Source organism: Mustelus asterias, chromosome 9, assembly GCF_964213995.1.
Source record: "Mustelus asterias chromosome 9, sMusAst1.hap1.1, whole genome shotgun sequence".
In the NCBI taxonomy this organism is placed as follows: Eukaryota; Metazoa; Chordata; class Chondrichthyes; order Carcharhiniformes; family Triakidae; genus Mustelus; species Mustelus asterias.
In genome coordinates this window covers 98,274,088-98,290,197 of record NC_135809.1, presented here as the reverse complement: position 1 = coordinate 98,290,197, position 16,110 = coordinate 98,274,088, and the positions used below count along the sequence as shown (strand labels likewise).

Below are 16,110 nucleotides of genomic sequence, written 5' to 3'. Positions count from 1 at the left end.
ATGATCTTTGCATCGTCGATGGAGACGGGAGAGGTGCCGGAGGATTCGAGGATTGCGGATGTGGTTCCTATTTTCAAGAAGGGGAATAGGGATAGCCCAGGAAATTACCGACCGGTGAGTCTAACCTCAGTGGTTGGTAAGCTGATGGAGAAAATCCTGAGGGACAAGATTTATGAGCATTTAGAGAGGTTTAATATGCTCAAGAATACTCAGCATGGCTTTGTCAAAGGCAGATCATGCCTTACGAGCCTGGTGGAGTTCTTCGAAAATGTGACTAAACACATTGACGAAGAGAAAGCGGTTGATGTTGTTTATATGGATTTTAGCAAGGCGTTCGATAAGGTCCCCAATGCAAGGTTTCTAGAAAAAGTGAGAGGGCATGGGATCCAAGGGGCTGATGCCCTGTGGATCCAGAACTGGCTTGCCCAAAGGAGGCAGAGAGTGTGTATAGATGGATCTTTTTCTAAATGGATGTCGGTCACCAGTGGTGTGCCCCAGGGATCTGTTCTGGAACCCTTGCTGTTTGTCATTTTCATAAATGACCTGGATGAGGAAGTGGAGGGATGGGTTGGTAAGTTTGCCGACAAAGGTTGGTGAGGTTGTGGATAGTCTGGAGGGATGTCAGAAGTTACAGAGGGACATAGATAGGATGCAAGACTGGGCAGAGTAGTGGCAGATGGACTTCAACCCAGATAAATGCGTAGTGGTCCATTTTGGCAGGTCAAATGGGATGAAGGGGTACAATATAAAGGGAAAGACTCTTAGTACTGTAGAGGATCAGAAGGACCTTGGGGCCTGGGTCCATAGGACTCTAAAATCGGCCCCGCAGGTGGAGGAGGTGGTTAAGAAGGCGTATGGTGTGCTGGCCTTTATCAATCGAGGGATTGAGTTTAGGAGTCCGGGGATAATGATGCAGCTATATAAGACCCTCGTCAGACCCCACTTGGAGTACTGTGCTCAGTTCTGGTCGCCTCATTACAGGAAGGATGTGGAAAAGATTGAAAGGGTGCAGAGGAGATTTACAAGGATGTTGTCTGGATTGAGTGGCATGCCTTATGAGGATAGCTCGGTCTTTTCTCCTTGGAGAGACGTAGGATGAGAGGAGACCTAATAGAGGTATATAAGATGTTGAGAGGCATAGATCGGGTGGACTCTCAGAGGCTTTTTCCCAGGGTGGAAATGGCTACGAGAGGACACAGGTTTAAGGTGCTAGGGGGTAGATACAGGGGAAATGTTAGGGGGAAGTTTTTCACACAGAGGGTGGTGGGCGAGTGGAATCGGCTGCCGTCAGTGGTGGTGGAGGCAAACTCAATAGGGTCTTTTAAGAGACTCCTGGATGAGTACATGGGACTTAATAGGATGGAGGGTTATATGTAGGCCTAAAAGGTAGGGATATGTTTGGCACAACTTGTGGGGCCGAAGGGCCTGTTTTGTGCTGTAGTTTTTCTATGTTTCTATCAAGTTAAAGGCAAAATACTGCGGATGCTGGAACCTGAAACAAAAAACAGAAAATGCTGGACAATGGCAACAGGTCTGACAGCATCTATCGGGAAAGAATAGAGCCAATGTTTTGAGTCTGAATGATCCACAGATGCTGTCAGACCTGCTGAGATTTTCCAGCATTTTCTGTTTTTGTTTCAATTAAACTATCCTTCAGTTCAGAGTATTTGGAATGGAAAAGCTCTTGATTGAACAGGGGGGAACCGTTGCGGCTCAAACAGTTCATGGGCAAACTGGGTGCTCCATGGAATTAAGGTGAATAGCCAAGCCCTTTTCCCCAGGGTAGGGGAGTCCAAAACCAGAGGGCATAGGGTTTAAGGTGAGAGGGGAAAGATTTAAAAGGGACCAGAGGGGCAGTTTTTTCACACAGAGGGTGGTGTGTATATGGAATGAGCTTCCAGAGGAGGTGGTAAAGGTGGATACAATTACAACATTTAACATACATTTGGACAGGTACATGGATAGGAAAGGTTTAGAGGGATATGGGCCAAACACAGGCAAATGGGATCAGTTCAGTTTCGGATACCTGGTCAGCATGAACGAGTTGGGCCAAAGGGCCTGTTTCCACGCTATATATCCATAACTCCATGGCCAAAATGTTAGCGTCCCACCTGCTACGGGAATAGGAGCGGACGAGGGCTGGACAATAGTACGGTCCGTTGACCTTGGATGGGATTTTACGGTTTTGGGACGAGGGAGGCTGTAAAATCCCGCCCATTTATAACGATGATGAGCCTGAACTCCAAGCAGAACTGGTTATTGTGATCACTGGTTGTAATGGTGCTCAGTTGGAAAGTGTGGGACAGATATATAGTTACTAATGAAGTTAGATTGCGGTAACTGGCAGTTAAACATTTAACTTCTGAATCGATTTCGTGGAGCTGCTGGGTAGGTACTCGTGGCACAGCTTGCTGCGGGATTGGGATGTGTTGTGCGGGTGGGATCAGATCGGGACCTAGCTCCTTATGGAACCCACTACCGGGTAGACCTTCCTCCCGAGTGGAACATCGATCCGCCTGCATCTTGCAAGATGGTAGTTTTTTATGAGTGCGCCCCCCCCCCACCCGCAACCACCCACCACCACCCGCCTTGAAGGGAGATGAGAAGCCAAAAGCAGGAGAGGTGTAATATAAACAGAAACTGCTGGAAAAACTCAACAAGTCTGGTAGCCTCGTGGAGAGAGAACCAGAGTTAACGTTTTTAGTCCATATAACTCTTTTTGTATCTCTCCACTGAGACTACCAGAACTGCTGCGTTTATCCAGCATTTTCTGTTCTGATTTCAGATTTCCAGCATCCGCTGTATTTTGCTTTGCTTATAACACGAGAGGTTTGTTCACAACTGGTTGCCCCGAGTGATAAGATAACTAAAATGTGGATAGCACTGGGCACCACGAGAGCATATGGCAACATGTCAAAATGCTCGAGAAAGCTCGCGGTATTAACATATTCCCAGATTTGTCTGTGGATCTTTCAGATCTTTCCGTGCGATACTTTCCATTTCTTGCCACCTTTCAGGGTCAGCCCTTGACCATTTGATCTGAATTTGTCATTGACCATTTCTTTCACCCTGAGATATGGGTGAAAGGTAAGGTCGCACCTTTGAGTTACACCCCCTTGTTCTGGTGTTTGACAACTCAGTCAGAACTATCACCGGTCAGTCCGGAACAGCGAGTGCTTTAACTCATTCTTCAGGAAATCCAGACCAATCTGGAGTCAGCGCTGGTCACTTTTTACCCACCTGAGAGCCGATATCTCATAATGTCCAAGCGAATGTGAAGCAAACCTCTCGGTTCTTCAAAACAAGTGAGGATTGGATGCACGGATAAGATAACGACCCTGCAAATGTCGATTATTTGCAGAACCAAGTTCTTTACACCGAGTGTTATCGGCCATGTTAACCTTGCAGTTTCACCTTATTAATTAGACTGTTATTTAGGCATTACAGACGCATATTCCACTCTGCAGTGTGTGCTCTGGTGCGAATGTGATGCTTTGTTTGAGTGGGGGGGCTTTCCTTTTTCAATTACATTTACAAGTGTTGTGTCCCCTTTGTGAGCAGTGCTCCAATTGTTCCCATTAGTATTATTTATTAGTGTCACAAGTAGGCTTACGTTAACACTGCAATGAAGTTGCTGTGAAAATCCCCTGGTCACCACACTTTGACGCCTGTTCGGGTACACTGAGGGAGAATTTAGCATGGCCAATGCACCTAACCCGTACGTCGTTCGGATTCTGGGAGGAAACGGGAGCACCCAGAGGAAACCCACACAGACACGGAGAGAACGTGCAGACTCTGCACAGACAGTGACCCAAGCCAGGAATCGAACCTGGGTCCCTGGTACTGTGAGGCAGCAGGGCTAACCACCCTGCTGTATTGTTGTAATTTAATGACTAGTCAAGTGGGGTAGACCTGCTGGAGTAATTTTTACCACCTATTTAGTTTAGTTATAGTAATACACATAGTAATATTAATAATATGATTCTTGAATGAATTGGCAGAATTATTCAGCTTGTTATTTTATTCCTGGGAGCAATGGTGTTTGATTTATGTATACTGCCTGAATCACATTGCAAATGCCACAGCCAATAAACAAAGAACAATACAGCACAGGAACAGGCCCTTCGGCCCTCCAAGCCCGCGCCGCTCCCCGGTCCAGGATTGAATCCTGAATCCAGGATCCCCGCCCAATTTTCCAGCCTATCTACATACCAATATCCTATCCACCGAGCTGTCCCTCACAGCTACGATGCTTTGTTCATTACAACCTATTAACTTACCCCCACCCCCCCATTCCAGACCATGTGATCTCCAGGGAGAGGCGAAAACCCAGAGTGAAAAACCCCAGGGCCAATATGGGGAAAAAAAATCTGGGAAATTCCTCTCCGACCCCCTGAGGCGATCGAAACGAGTCCAGGAGATCACAATGGCCCCGATCGGAAAATGCTTCCCAACCCTAGTCATTTCCACTTCCACGAACACCATATGAATTCCCTGCCCCCGAGACAGGTTCCCAACTATCCGCAGTCTCACTCTGTACTGGCACCAGCAAGATGATCATAGAATGAAGCCTTGAAACGAGAAACCAGGAACAATTAGCCCGCGCCGCTCCCTGGTCCAAACTAGACCACTCTTTTGTATCCCTCCATTCCCACTCCGTTCATATAGCTGTCTAGATAAGTCTTAAACGTTCCCAGTGTGTCCGCCTCCACCACTTTTTTTCCCTCCAAGGCGCCTATTCTTTTCTCTCTCTGCTTCTCTCTCCCCCCTCTCTCCTCGTTCCTTTTCTCTCAATGTGATTAGTTTCAAAACTTAAAGGGCAGGTGAAACATCAGTGTTTGTGAAACATGAGAAACGTATTCTTTATGGTTGTGTGGAAAGGCATCACAGGTAAAGGGGGTTTGCTATTAAAGCATCATTTGTGTATAAATAGCCCAATTGTGTTATATAACTTTGAACACGGAATACAGAATGAAAGTGCTGTGACTGCATTTGCAATTGTTAGTTTATATATTTGAGATTAGTTTTATGTTGGGAATGAATATCATTTGGGAAATGCTCCAGTGGAAAGTTTACAGGCAACTAGATAATTGGGGACATTTGCTTTGCTGGTCTGATAAGGGAATTATGATTATAAGTTATGAATTATGATTTATATGGTGGTGAATGCTAGCCATGTGCATTAGCTAGATAGGATTTGGAAGCTTATGGAATTCTCTTAAGTAATGGTAATAGTAAATGTTTCTGTTTGGTGTTTGAAATGGTTTTATGTTAATATATGAGTTTAGATTTGAATTGTAATCCTTTTGCAAAGTATGGTGTGACATAACGTTTTGATGTAATGGCAGTGAACAACTTATACCATTGCAACACAAGCCATAAGAAATGTGCCAATTTTATTTACAGATCAAATGAAATTACAAAAGCAACTCCAGAATGCAATTATTGCTATGTATCATTTATCTGCCTGCACAAAAGAGGCAAAGATTCCGTCCCTTTGTTCCAAGAGTATGCTGGGGGTGTCGTATTCTAGGATAATTCCTCTTTTCATCACAATCACCAAGTCTGCATTCAAAATGGTGTGCACTCGATGCTGGAAAACAGAAACACCCTTTAGCACGATTTATTGCTAACCAAGGTACCTTTTCAAAAATATGAACATTGGTTAGCCACTCAATGCTGAAATATAAAACACAGCCCGTGTTAGTGTGAAAGCAGAGGACAACTCTTATTTGTATGAGGGGGTAACACAGCATTCCCATACAAACCCAGCGGGCCAATTTGCGACCATCTCTACTTATTGGACTTCACTAAAAAGGCAAAGGTGCTGTCCTTGCTCAGTAAATTGGATACAGTATCATTTTCTTCTATTGTGCCATCCGACAGGACTATAATCTGATCCGCGTCCAGAATTAGACAAACCCGGTGCTAGAAAGGAAAAGGGTAAAGAAATCCTTCACACTGAGAAGAGCCAGGTCACAACAAAGCTTCCATAATATCTACTGCATGAATAGCGTACAATACGTTATTATCAATACACTGATCGAACTACCCCATCCCACCTTCATCACTGTAAAATACCACGTCAGAATTCTGCACCATTCCAATTTTAATTCACCCCATTAATAACATTCATTATCTTCTTTTCCAATCACCAAGCTGATTGTAATCAACAGTTACTCAAACACTCATGTCACACAGGCACACAGTAACAGGTGTAGATCATTCAATCCCTCATGCCTGTGCCTCTATGTAGTTCAAGTTATAGAATGTTTGTATCCCTTTCAATCATGTGCTATCCTGTAGCTCTATGATCAAGCTCTTGTGATCTAACTTAATTTCTCTGTACACTGAAACTCCAACATCGGCATTTATTGCAGTGAAGGCAGGCAGTAGCATTGTGGTATTGTCGCTGGATTAGAGGACCTGCGTTCAAATTCCTCCAGATGGTGAAATTTGAACTCAATAAAAAATCTGGAATTAAGAATCTACCGATGACCATGACACCACTGTCAATTGTTGTAAAAACCCATCTGGTTCACTAATGTCTTTTAGCACAAGAAATCTGCTGTCCTTACCTGGTATGGTCTACATGTGATTCCAGAGCCACAGCAATGTGGTTGACTCTCAACTGTCTGAAATGGCTTCGCAGGCCACTCACTTGTATAAAACTGCTAAAAAGTTTAAAAGGATTGGAACCAGAAGGACCACCAGGCATTAACCTTGGCACTGGAAACAAACTCAGCCCTGTGGACCCTACAAAATCTTCCTTACCAACAGTTGGGGCTAGTGCCAAAATTGGGAGAGCTGTCTCACAGACTAGTTAAGCAACAGCCTGATATAGACATACTCATGGAATCATACCTTACAGATCATGTGTCAGACACTACTGTTACTATCCTTGGGTATGTCCTGTCTCACCAGCAGGACAAACCCATCAGAGGGGGCGACACAGTGCTATACAGACAAGAGCGAGTTGCCCTCAATGTTGACTCTGGATCCTATGAAGTCTCATGGCAAAAGGTCAAACATGGGAACCCACCTGCTGATTACGACATATGGTGCGCCATCCCCCACCAGCTGATGAATCAGTACTCCATATTGAGCACCACTTGGAGAAAGCTCTGAGGGTGGCAGGGGTGCAGAATGTATTCTGGGTGGGAGACTTCAATGTTGACCGCCAAGCGTAGCTTGGTAGCGCCACTACTGACAGGGCTGGCTGAATCTTAAAGCACAGTAAGAAGTCTCACAACACCAGGTTAAAGTCCAACAGGTTTATTTGGTAGCAAATACCATAAGCTTTCGGAGCAATGCTCCTTCGTCAGATGGAGTGGTCTCTGTTCTCAAACAGGGCACAGACACAGAAATCAAATTACAGAATACTGATTAGAATGCAAATCTCTACAGCCAGCCAGGTCTTAAATGTACAGACAATGTGGGTGGAGGGAGCATTCAACACAGGTTAAAGAGATGTGTATTGTCTCCAGACAGTACAGCTTGTGAAATTGTGCAAGTCCAGGAGGCAAGCTGTGGGGGTTACTGATAATGTGACATAAATCCAACATCCCGGTTTAGACCGTCCTCATGTGTGCGGAACTTGGCTATCAGTTTCTGCTCAGTGACTCTGCGCTGTCGTGTGTCGTGAAGGCCGCCTTGGAGAACGCTTACCTGAAGATCCAAGGCCTCCTGGACTTGCACAATTTCACAAGCTGTACTGTCTGGAGACAATACACATCTCTTTAACCTGTGTTGAATGCTCCCTCCACCCACATTGTCTGTACATTTAAGACCTGGCTGGCTGTAGAGATTTGCATTCTAATCAGTATTCTGTAATTTGATTTCTGTGTCTGTGCCCTGTTTGAGAACAGAGACCACTCCATCTGACGAAGGAGCATTGCTCCGAAAGCTTATGGTATTTGCTACCAAATAAACCTGTTGGACTTTAACCTGGTGTTGTGAGACTTCTTACTGTGCTTACCCCAGTCCAATGCCGGCATCTCCACATCATGAATCTTAAAGGGCATAGATTGCTAGATTGGATCTGTGGCAGGTGGTGAGGGTATCAATAAGAGGTTAAAGTATACTTGACCTCACCCTCACCAACCAACCTGCTGCAGATGCATCTGTCCAGGACAGTATCAATAGGAGTGAGCACTGCACAGTTCTTGTGGAGACAAAGTTCCGTCTTCACATTGAGGACATCCTTCACCGTGTTGTGTGGCACTACCAAATGCTCAATGTGATAGACTTTGAACAGATCTAACAACTCAAGATTGGGCAACCAAGTGGTGCTCTGGACCATCAGCAGCAGCAGAATTGTATTCAATCGCAATCTGTGACCTCATGGCCCAGCATATCCTCCACTCTATTATTCCCACCAAGCCAGGTGATCAATCTTAGTTCAACAGCGTGATTGCCTTTGACATAAAGGCAGCATTTGGGAGTGTGGCATCAAGGAGTCCTCGCAAAATGGAAATCGGGCAAAATTCTCAACTGGTTGGAGTCGTACCTAGCACAAAGAAAGATGATTGTAGTTGTTGGAGTTCAATCACCTCAGCTCCAGGACCTCACTGCAGGAGATCATCAGGGTCGTGTCTTAGGCCCAACCGTCTTCAGCTTCTTCATCAATGACCTTGCTATCACAAGGTTAGAAGAGGGGATGTTTGCTGATGATTGCACTACGTTTTGCATCCATCACGACTCAGACATTGAAGCAATCTATGTCCAAATACAGCATGAACTGGACATTATCGAGGTCTGGGCTGACAAGTGGCAAGTAACGTTCATGCCACACAAGTCCCAGACAATGACCATTTTCAACAAGATAGAATCTAACCATCACCTCTTGACATTCAATGGCATTACCATCGCTGAATCTGCCACTGTCAACATCTTGGGGGTTACCATTGACCTGAAACTGAATTGGACTTGTCATACAAATACTGTGGCTATAAGTGCAGGTCAGAGGCTAGGAATCCTGTGGTGAGAAATTCACCTCCTGACTCCTCAAAGCCTGTCCACCACCTACAAGGCACAAATCAGGAGTCTGATGGAATACTCTCCTCTTGTCTAGATAAGTGCAGCTCCAACAACACTCCAGAAGCTTGACACCATTTAAGATAAAGCAGCCCACTTGATTAGGACCCCATCCACAAAGATTCCCTCCACCACTGACCACCGGCAGTCATGTGTACATCTACAAGACCCACTGCAGGAATTCACCAAGACTCTGTAGCACCTGCCAAACCCATGACTGATTTGATTTATTATTGTCACATGTATTAGTATACAGTGAAAAGTATTGTTTTTTGCACGCCATACAGACAAAGCATACCGTACATAGAGAAGGAAAGGAGAGAGTGCAGAATATAGTTTTACAGTCATAGCTCGGGTGCAGAGAAAGATTAACTTATTGCGAGGTAAATGCTTTCAAAAGTCTGATGGCAGCAGGGAAGAAACTTTTTGAGTTGGTTGGTACGTGTCCTCAGACCGTTGTATCTTTTTCCCGATGGCAGAAGGTGGAAGGGAGTATGTCCAGGGTGCGTGGGGTCTATGATTATGCTGCCGGCTTTTCTGAGGCAGCGGGAAGTGTAAACAGTGTCATTGGATGAGACGCTGGTTTGAGTGACGGACTGGGCTTCATTCATGACCCTTTGTAGTTTATTGCGGACTTGGACAGAGCAGGAGCCATACCAAGCTGTGATACAACTGGAAAGACTGCTACCATTTAGTAGGACAAAAGCAACAGACACATGGGAACACCACCTGGAAGTTTCCCTCCCAGGTACTCACCATCCTGACTTGGAAATATAATAGCTGTTCCTTCACTATTACTGGGTCAAAATCCTGGAACACCCTCCCTAACAGCACTGTGGGTGTAAACTTCAGCGGTTCAAGAAGGCAGCTCACCATCACCTTCTCAAGTGCAATTAGGGATGGGCAATAAAATGCTGGTCTAACCAGTGATGCCTAGATCCCCATGATTGAATTTAAAAAATTAGCATTTCAATCTCTTTTATAAAGACCCAAACTCCAAACTACTGTTTCCATGAATGATTCTTTAAACACCTCAATCATTCCAATCCTGCCATGTTGACAATGATTTGTCAGTAACTAGCCCATTACATCTTAGCTTTAATCCTTTTAAATTTTCTTTTCTTTAAAGTTTACATCATACCAGTTATAGACCATCTCCAAAACATTTCACCGTTCTCTTCTACATGTTATTGTTGGACACTAAGATATATTATACACATGGGATTCGATTTTTAATTCCTGGTCAGGAACATGGCAAATTGAGAAGTCTGGCTGTCTGGGATTGCTGTTAATGGCCTGATCTCATTTTATATGTCGTTTGCTGACCTCTCAGACAAAAAGGATGGGAGGTTGGCAGGAAACTGGTGTCTGGCTGTTAAAATTGGGTGGCAGAAGGCTGGCATTCGGATCCCAGGGAATTGTTCCAGCCATAATTGGGGAAAACCAGCTGGGGGAGAAGGCAGCATGAGAGAAGCCTAAAGTTTGCTTGTGAGGCCAGCAGGAGCACTTCTTTCCCTGGCCCCTGATCTAGAAAAATATTTTCTTCTGGCTGTGGCCACTCCCCTGTCCAGGTCGTGTGTTAAAATAGCAGATCATGTCCTGATGATGTCACTGAAATTTGATCTGTATATTTAAGGATGTCCGCATCAGCTTAGGGTTAGTATCCTCATTGCTGATAATTTTACACTGCTATTGCCCTGGTTGGGATGGAAAATTTTAACTGTTGTACCATTGAAAATTGGTTACTGCCTCCATTCATTAAAACAAATCCAACACTCTGGGCTCTGCCCATGATTCTCGATCTCAAATACAGTCAGACAATGTATTTGTTTATTTTGATATTCTGTTTATAGTAGTATAGTGGTTATGTTACTAAACTTGTAATCCAGAGGGTTGGATCAATTAAAACTGAGCTCAAATTCACCTGCAACCCTCATCCCCACTCAAAAGAATTCAGTTTAAAGAAGAAATAATTAGGAAAAGTGACTATGAAGCTGTCAGATTAACCTAACTGGTTCACTCACCTCCTTATTCAGTCTGGCCGAAATCAACTCCAGTCCAATATCTGTATTGTTTATACTCGATTACCATCTGAAGTGGCTGATGTATCAGTACATCAGGTGACACATCATATTCTTTTGGCCAAAATATGTCACCCTTTTCAGTTTGAGTGAATTCAAAAAGTTCCTTATTCAAATCAATGTGCAAAACAGTGAACAATTCAGCGTCCCATGCAACTGGAATTCCCTGGGGGGGGGAGGAAATTCTTCCTATTGAAAGTTAGGGCCGGGATTTTCTCCCAAAGATTTTAAGCCCCCAATTTGCTTGAAAATGGGAGTAATTCCAGTTTTATTTAGTGTGATTTTCAGATTGAATCTCCCACACTCTGCATCACAGAGTGCTGTAATGAGATTCACTCTGAAAATCAAGGGGTGGGGCCTATTCCCCATTGGAGAGGCCAGCAGCAGAGCGCAGAGTGGGCCACTGCGCATGTACTGGTCTGTCAGAGTGGAGATCGGTGCACGCGCAATGCTTCTGCATTGCCGGCCTCCCGATTGCTGACCAGCCCAATCGCTGACCAGCCCTGTGACCGCCCCCCCCCCCATTGCTGCCTCTCCGACCCAAGTCTCAATGTCCCCACTCCCTGGCCAGCCCCAATCTCCGGATCCCTCCCACTTGGCCAGCCCTGACCCCCTGGCAGCCCCTTCCTTCACCCAGATGGCCAGCCCCAAACACCGTCCTCCCTCCCTCTGCCTGCGATCCCTGTGCAGGTGGCAGCGGGAACTCAGCACCCCCACCGATCGCCCCTCCCCCAATCGGCTTCACCCCCTCTGGCTTTGCTTCCTTGGCACGGCCGGGTGCCCGATGGGCAGTGCCAAGGTGCCCCTTGGGCAGTACCTGGGGGCCAGGCTGGCACTGCCAGGCTGAAACTGCCCAGGGGGCACCCCCTGTTGCGCCTGACCTCCTGGAGGGGTCCTCCATGGTCTTTCTTCACTCCAGTGGGGAGCTGTTGTAAACCCTGCTGGAGTGAAACACTCCTGGGAGGGCAGGGTGGGGGGGTCGGGTAGGGAGAAAAGATGCTACTGGGCCCGGAGACTTCAGTCCCTGGCTTGCTAATCAAATGCAAATGCAGATTATAATATTGGAATCAGCTCCGCACCGATTTTCGGCATGGAGCTGATGATGCTGAAATACGTTGCCGCGGAGATGCGTGGAGGCCCGGGAGGCCAGCGTGAAGCCCACGAAACAGCCTCCGCTGATGTCTCCCCCTAATCTTCAAACTCCTTCATCTACAATTAATGGCACCTAACATCCTAGAAACTCTATGACCATTCCAAATCTTAGCAAAATGTGAAACCAGTAAAGCAGGTAATACTTACAGCAATGGTCACCACTGTCCGATCTGCAAAGGCTGTCATCACAACTTTCTGTAAAATATTTTCCTATGAGAGATAACAAACAACATTAGTTTTTTTCCAACAAAGTCTACATACCAGCAACTACAGTTTACATAATCCCCATGTTACAGTTCCTATTTTACTGTTTCTCCAGCTGCCTTTACCCAACCTCTTTCCCACCCAAGCTAAGTGAGACTGTCTGGAGAAAGATAGCTCACTTTGCTTCAGCACATGGTTTGACTTTTGATTTACACCACAGTGTGATGCAAAGGAAACCACTTCCCTCCAATATTACATTTACAGTTAAAGATACAATCTAAGGCTGAACTTGATGCATATTCACATCGTAAATACAACACAGGATACAACAAGAACACATTCCCCAATAATGAGTCAAATCACTTTTTCATCAGAAACAATACTACATCAGATATGTCCAGGTTTTATCTTCCTAGGCTGTCGACCTGGCCAGTCACCCTGGCTTTGGGTGACTCTCTGTACGGAGTCTGCACGTTCTCCCCTTGTCTGCGTGGATTTCCTCCTGGTGCTCCAGTTTCCTCCCACAATCCAAAGATGTGCAGTTTAGGTGGACTGGCTATGTTAAATTGCTCCTCAAATTAGATTGATTAGCCTTAGGAAAGGTGTAGTGTTATAGGGATAGGGCGGGGGAGCGGGCCTGGGTGGGATGCTCTGTCAGAGAGTCTGCAGACTCAATGGGCCAAATGGCCCATTCTGCACTGTGGGGATTCTATGATTCTATACAGCCAGCAGAGTACTTTAAGGGACTCTTTCCCAAGCAGGGGAGAGCGAGAGATCAAAATAATGCTGTATTTCAGCAGGCTTCTGCAGCCATTTGTCTTATTTGTTTACCTCTCTTTGAAGTATTGTGCTCAGATTTGCAAAGTAACCATCCTGAGAAGAGAAATCTACTGCAAACTAAGATATTTCAGAAATAAAATGTGGCAATCTGCTCTGTACACCCAGAAAAACAACTGAACAAAATAGCTGCATGTGGAATCACCGCACTGAGACCGGCCAAGGAACAGCTAACCATAAACTTCACTTTTCTTTCTTCACAAACTGTAGAAATTTCTTTTAGCCTATCCTCGTATTCTGCCATCTGTACAAGTGCGCACATGTGTGTCTGTGTATGTGTGTCTGTGTATGTGTGTCTGTGTATGTGTGTCTGTGTATGTGTGTGTGTCTGTGTATGTGTGTATATAGGAAAACCTGTCTCACTAATTCTTTACAAGAGAAAGCATAAATAATGGGCATTGGCAAAGCACATTCTCTCTAAATTCACAAAATATCCTGTTATGGTCAGACCTGGAGTGAGAGATGAGGGGAGTTATTACATCCCTCCTCACTTGGTCTTAGAATCATCTACCTGGAAATATCTGAGGACATTTGTCTTTGCAAGCTATTGAATTGTAGGCATCTAACCAGCAAACAACATTGACCACATCCTGAATGAATCGACTAGCACCCCTTCTCAAGCTTTAATATCTTTCCTCTCTCTTTGAGCCCAAACCGCACACAACACTCTAAGGTTTTATTAAGATGTTGTAAGTCTTACCTCTTGGTGTTTATATTATCTATCTCTTCAGCTGTAACCTAGAATTTTAATATGGAGATGCTGGCATTGGATTGGGTTGGGCACAGTAAGAAGTCTCAGAACACCAGGTTTAAGTCCAACAGGTTTATTTGGAACGACGAGCTTTGATGAAGGAGCACCACTCCGAAAGCCTGTGAACCTGTGTTCTTCCACACCATTTTGTAAACTTTTATTGAGTATCATTTCTTCTGTTCTCTTATCAAAATGTTACCTCACACTTACCGACATTGAACTCCATCTGTCACTTTTTAGTTCACTCTCCTATCTTTGCGCTTTCCTTTGGTCATCTGAAGAATGAATTTAATCTATTTTATAATTTACTAATTTTGATATCAATCTTTCTTAGAATATATATGCAAATAACTGATGGAGACAGTGAATGAATATAGCTCCATGACTGAAAACTGTTGGACTCTGTTTACCACTTTGAACCTCTCAACTTCTATTCTCCATTTTTTTCTCTAATAACCACTTTTTAATCAAGGTTGCAATTTCTCCCTCAATTTCAGGTCCTTTAAACAATTCTACCAATTTCTGTGTGCTATCTTGTTGAGCACCATTCAACATCTACGCATACTGCATCCACTATAATTGCCCTACCTACCGTGTCTGTTACCTCCTTACAGATTATGAGGGTCAAGCACAAATGTTCCTTTTGAAATCCGTACCAACTACATTTAAATATTTTCTCTTTTATCTAGATATATGGTAATTTAATTCTTAATTAGAGAGACTAAAATTTCCTACCAGAGATGTCGAATGAATTGTAGTTTTTATATAATTTGGCTGGGGGTATTTTTGATCCCCAGTCAGAGTCTTGCTGTAAGACGTTGGAATTTTCAAGTTTAAAATACCTTGACAATACAATTGCCAAAATCAATCCATAGAACCCTGGGATGATATCACACAGTGAACAATCCATCAGTGGAAGCTGGAGCATGGTACTTACTGTTGCCATGTCTATCGAGGCTGTGGCTTCATCCATGATCAGCACACTACTCTTGCGCACAAATGCTCTCGCCAAGCAAAACAGTTGACGCTGACCCAAGCTAAAATTTTCCCCTCCTTCAGTAACTATAGCATCTACCGTTCAAAGGTAAAAATAAAAATAATTAAAAACCATGATAATCATTGAAGTAGCTTTCACCTAAACCTCAATAAGTAAATTTTCATATTGCATACACTAAGGCCAAGATGTTCCGACACTTCTGGTATGCCGTGAAAAAGGAATATTTGGTCATCATTTTTCCATTTACTCTGTCTAAACTTATTGTAAATCATTGTCACCTTGTTTATTGTTTCAGAACTGAAATTACTTTGAACCAAGTACAAAGAGCCTGATAATAAATGTCAATGTGTCTACCTTTGTTCTCCAGTATTGATTGTACCAAAATGTGTGGGGCCAAGGAGAGGTGGTTTAATTTAAATAATGGAGGCAGACACCTGTACCACTAGTGGAAACTGTCACAGATCATTAGTTGAAAAATGTGACTTGCAGACACCTGTACCACTAGTGGAAACTGTCACAGATCATTAGTTGAAAAATGTGACTTAGCATTCCAGTCAAGGTCTGGGGGGATGGATAGGTGGGAGGGCACTAGTCAGGAGATATAACATTATGTTGTGTTAAGTATCACACCTTGTTCCATCAAAGATGATTGAATCAACCACATGTCATTACTCTGTAGCATTCTGGAATTTTGTCAGTGTTTTGGAAACCCAATGGCATGAGTCCATCCATTTCCCTCTGAAAACTATAAATTGGCAGCGTTTTCTGTTTGTTTACCAATGTACTCGTGTTATAAACCATCATCTTTGTCAGACGCTCGGATACACATCAACTTGCACTGGGTTGGAGTTAGGTATTGCAATTAGACAAGAGACGCTATCTGGTATGTGATGGAAATGAGGAGGAAAGTGGCAGAGGTGGAGGGGGTAAGTTGGATAGATCTAGAGACCCAATCTGAAAACCAGTAGGAAATGTAAACATTAATGAACCCATGCAATCTTCCCAGAGGTGGGAAGAGGTTTGGGTTAGAGTTGGATCAGGACCCCAAACAC

At 44.3% G+C, this 16,110-nt stretch overlaps 1 protein-coding gene across 5 annotated transcripts in view; it reads right to left on the bottom strand.

The window, feature by feature from the left end:
* Nucleotides 1-5,377: 5,377 nt before the first annotated feature.
* Nucleotides 5,378-16,110, bottom strand: part of abcc8 (ATP-binding cassette, sub-family C (CFTR/MRP), member 8) — a 230,982-nt gene continuing 220,249 nt past the window's right edge. For 4 of the 5 annotated variants that reach the window (XM_078220631.1, XM_078220628.1, XM_078220630.1 and 1 more), the window contains 4 exons: nucleotides 14,999-15,132; nucleotides 12,417-12,479; nucleotides 5,769-5,928; nucleotides 5,378-5,593 (listed from right to left, as the gene is read on the bottom strand). In XM_078220631.1, the coding sequence (XP_078076757.1) occupies nucleotides 5,794-5,928; nucleotides 12,417-12,479; nucleotides 14,999-15,132 (332 nt within the window). In that variant the 3' untranslated portion in view covers nucleotides 5,378-5,593; nucleotides 5,769-5,793. Of the gene's footprint in view, nucleotides 5,594-5,764; nucleotides 5,929-12,416; nucleotides 12,480-14,998; nucleotides 15,133-16,110 lie in introns of all 5 variants that reach the window. The other variant, XM_078220629.1, reaches the window with a different exon arrangement.